General features: G+C 20.6%; 2 protein-coding genes across 2 annotated transcripts in view; both read right to left on the reverse strand.

Moving 5' to 3' along the window:
* Positions 1 to 1,375, reverse strand: part of LOC102671093 (C-Maf-inducing protein-like) — a 17,295-nt gene extending 15,920 nt beyond the window's left edge. The window contains exon 1 of the mRNA XM_031514534.1: positions 1,114 to 1,375. The gene's annotated coding sequence lies outside the window, so the exon portion shown is untranslated. The remainder of the gene's footprint in view (positions 1 to 1,113) is intronic.
* A 98-nt stretch (positions 1,376 to 1,473) lies between these two features.
* The window catches only part of LOC102671240, a 4,722-nt gene continuing 2,946 nt past the window's right edge, over positions 1,474 to 3,249 (reverse strand). The window contains exons 2-5 of the mRNA XM_006624409.2: positions 2,914 to 3,187; positions 2,268 to 2,712; positions 1,878 to 2,029; positions 1,474 to 1,784 (exon numbers count right to left, since the gene is read on the reverse strand). Of these exons, the coding sequence (XP_006624472.1) occupies positions 1,745 to 1,784; positions 1,878 to 2,029; positions 2,268 to 2,712; positions 2,914 to 3,187 (911 nt within the window). The 3' untranslated portion in view covers positions 1,474 to 1,744. The remainder of the gene's footprint in view (positions 1,785 to 1,877; positions 2,030 to 2,267; positions 2,713 to 2,913; positions 3,188 to 3,249) is intronic.

Raw genomic sequence — 3,249 nt, forward strand, 5'->3', positions numbered from 1 at the left:
TATTATTAATTGCAATAACAATCTAAATAAATAAAAAAAATAAAGATAATTTGGTTTAAAATAAATATTAATTTTAAAAAATTTTAGAAAAAAATTGCACATTTAAGATTATTAATTTGCTTAAAGATTTATTAAAAATTAATTGAACTAATTATATATTTTAATATTTCTAATAAATAAAATTAAATTAATTAATTTATTAATTCAAAATTTTATATATGTTTTATCTATTAATAATTCGATTAATTGTAATTAAATTATTGTATAAATCTTTTATTCCATTGCATATAAAATTTTTATTTTCAATCACTGGTTAGTGACTTTTCATTGATAATTAATTATTTATTACAATTTACAGATTTATTACAATTACAATTTATCAGATATCATTATATTGTATGTCTTCTTTGAAAAGACGGGTTATATCAACAAGTATTCAATCCTCTTTCATTTTTAATGTCGACAATAGAATACACACTATGAATCTTCATCATTAAAAAGAAAAGGAAGTCATATTTCGTCTACAAATTTATTACTTCTCTTTAATTTAAAATCTAAATATTTGTTTTTTTAAATTTCATTCCAATTTTAAATTTAATTTTTTTTCTTTATTTTTTTTTATATACAAAAGAAAGATTTTATCTATTGATATTATTTTTTTTTTGTATTCAAATCTTAATATAAAATTATATAAAATTATATAAAATTATATATAAATTATATATAAAATATGCAATATAGATATTACTTCAAAAATGTTATTCAAAGTTAAAATACATAAAGTTAAATTAAAAAATACATAAAAAAAAAATAGAATATTTTATAAGATAATCTATCAACATTCTAAATAAGAATTATTGAGAAATTTTGTTTCATTTCATCAATTAATAATAATAATTTCATCAATTAAATAACATATAAAATGCATATTTTCATTATATATTTTTGAAAATTCATAATATATAACTTATCAACTATTCAATTCTAAGTTATTTAAATCTTTTTCAAAATTATAGTTATAAAAAAAATTTATTTTCATTACAAAATATATTAACATATTATAGATCAATTCTTATATACATAAGTTATAAATAATTTCTAAAATATACGTACCACTAATGCACATATAAAAGCATTTAAAAGAAGAAAATAAAATAAGACTTTACAATAAAATAATACTTGTATTATATTGTATATATTTTTTCGATCTTTTTCAATGTTCTCAGGATATCTACGAAGAAAACCACACGCGTTCACATCGCGATCACATCGCGATCACGACTGTAACATCATATCCGATAATAACAGCGCTCAAATTCCCTTTCAATAAACTTAAGATATCGCATCCAAGGTTATACTTAATACTATTTCTTTTCAGTCTTAATTAAATATATATTTATATATATATAATATAAATAAATAAAAAGAAACACTATATGATATTTTTTAACAGAATAGAAATATAATGTTTTGTAACATATAATAAATAATATTTTATTTATTTTATTTATTTATTTTTTTATATACAATTTATAAAGAAATGATTTAAACTTATTTAAAATTAAATTTTATATTATATGTATTATAAATAATTCGTGTAAAAATATTTTTATAATTTTATATCACAATTGTTCTTATGTCATAAACAATATGTAAATAATGATTCTTTACATAAAATTCTTAATTAAATATTCGCATACATTGTGTGATTTTTATCACTGAGTTTCCTTGTCGGTAATTGATTTCAATTTTTCTTAGCCATCCATTTTTCTATTTCTTCAACACTTTAATTAAATTTTTTTTAAATTAAATTTTATAAATTTTTAATTTAAAAAATATATATTATTTTTACAGTTTAAAATTAATTCAAAACTTACGTGCGAGGTACATCCGTTAAATTTTTTACACCAGTTTCTGTTATAAGAATATCATCTTCAATCCTGATACCACCCGAACCACGGAATCTTTTTAATTCTTCAATAACGATAAACTTTGATTGATTTGGATTTTTCAATGCCGCATCTAATAACTAAATAATTGATCATATTTTATATCAATTATAAACCATAAAAATATATAAAATTTAATGTTTTTACTAAAAATGTATAATTTTTCATGAAATAAAAATCGTATCATTTATATATATATATATTTAAATTGAAAATTTTATACTATTATTATTAATTGTATATAACATATTACAAATTCATAAATTTAAAAAATTATAATGAATATTTTATTTATCTTAAGATTCAATCATTACTTACACAGTCAATAAAATAACAACCAGGTTCAATTGTTAAAACCATACCAGGTTGCAAAATACGTCCAGTTCTTAATTTTCTTAGACCTGGAGCCGATGAACGTTCAGGATGTCCTGGAAGATACCCACCAACATCATGAACATCCAATCCCATAAGATGTCCAAGCCCATGAGGTTGGAAAATTTCATTCAATCCTACTTTTATCATTTCATCAATATCGCCTACTAACAAACCATTACTCTTTAATGAAGCTAACATAGTCTTATTTGCTAAAAGATGCATATCTGTCCAAGCAACATTTGGCTTTGCAGCATTCATTACTGAATTACGAGCAGCCAATACTGCATTATATATCATCTTTTGATCTTCTGTAAATTTTCCATTCACTGGAAAACTGCATGTAATATCAGCTGCATATCCACAGTAGTTTCCACCCATGTCGAAAAGGCTTATAAAATACAAGAAAATATTAGTTTGCAAAAAAAATTTTATAACATAATATTTTATTATTTTCTTATAAAAAAGATTTGAAACTTTTTTTATTTTATGTAGCATATAAAATAATAATAGGATTTTAAATCTGAAATTAATTTTATTTAAAATTGCACTCAAAATTTAACTAAATTTTAAAAATTATATCAAAACTTACCATATATCACCATCATTCATAATTTTATTATTGGGTGCACCAGCATGTCCATAATGCAATATAGAAGCATTATGTCCAGATCCACATATACAAGTATAAGATACATGTCTACAACCTCCCATGGAATATACATAATGCATAAAAGCTGCTTCTGCTTGAAATTCTGCAAGCCCTGGTTTTACCATATGCATAATAGATTTGTGAGCGTCTGAACTTATTTTAATTACATATTCCAATACCTCAATTTCTTGTGGAGATTTTATAACTCGACTATAAAGAAAAAAAAATATATATATATATATTTTTATAATTTGTATCTTATAATAATATTAATAT

This window comes from Apis dorsata, unplaced genomic scaffold (assembly GCF_000469605.1).
Source record: "Apis dorsata unplaced genomic scaffold, Apis dorsata 1.3 scaffold_1055, whole genome shotgun sequence".
NCBI classification, from domain to species: Eukaryota; Metazoa; Arthropoda; class Insecta; order Hymenoptera; family Apidae; genus Apis; species Apis dorsata.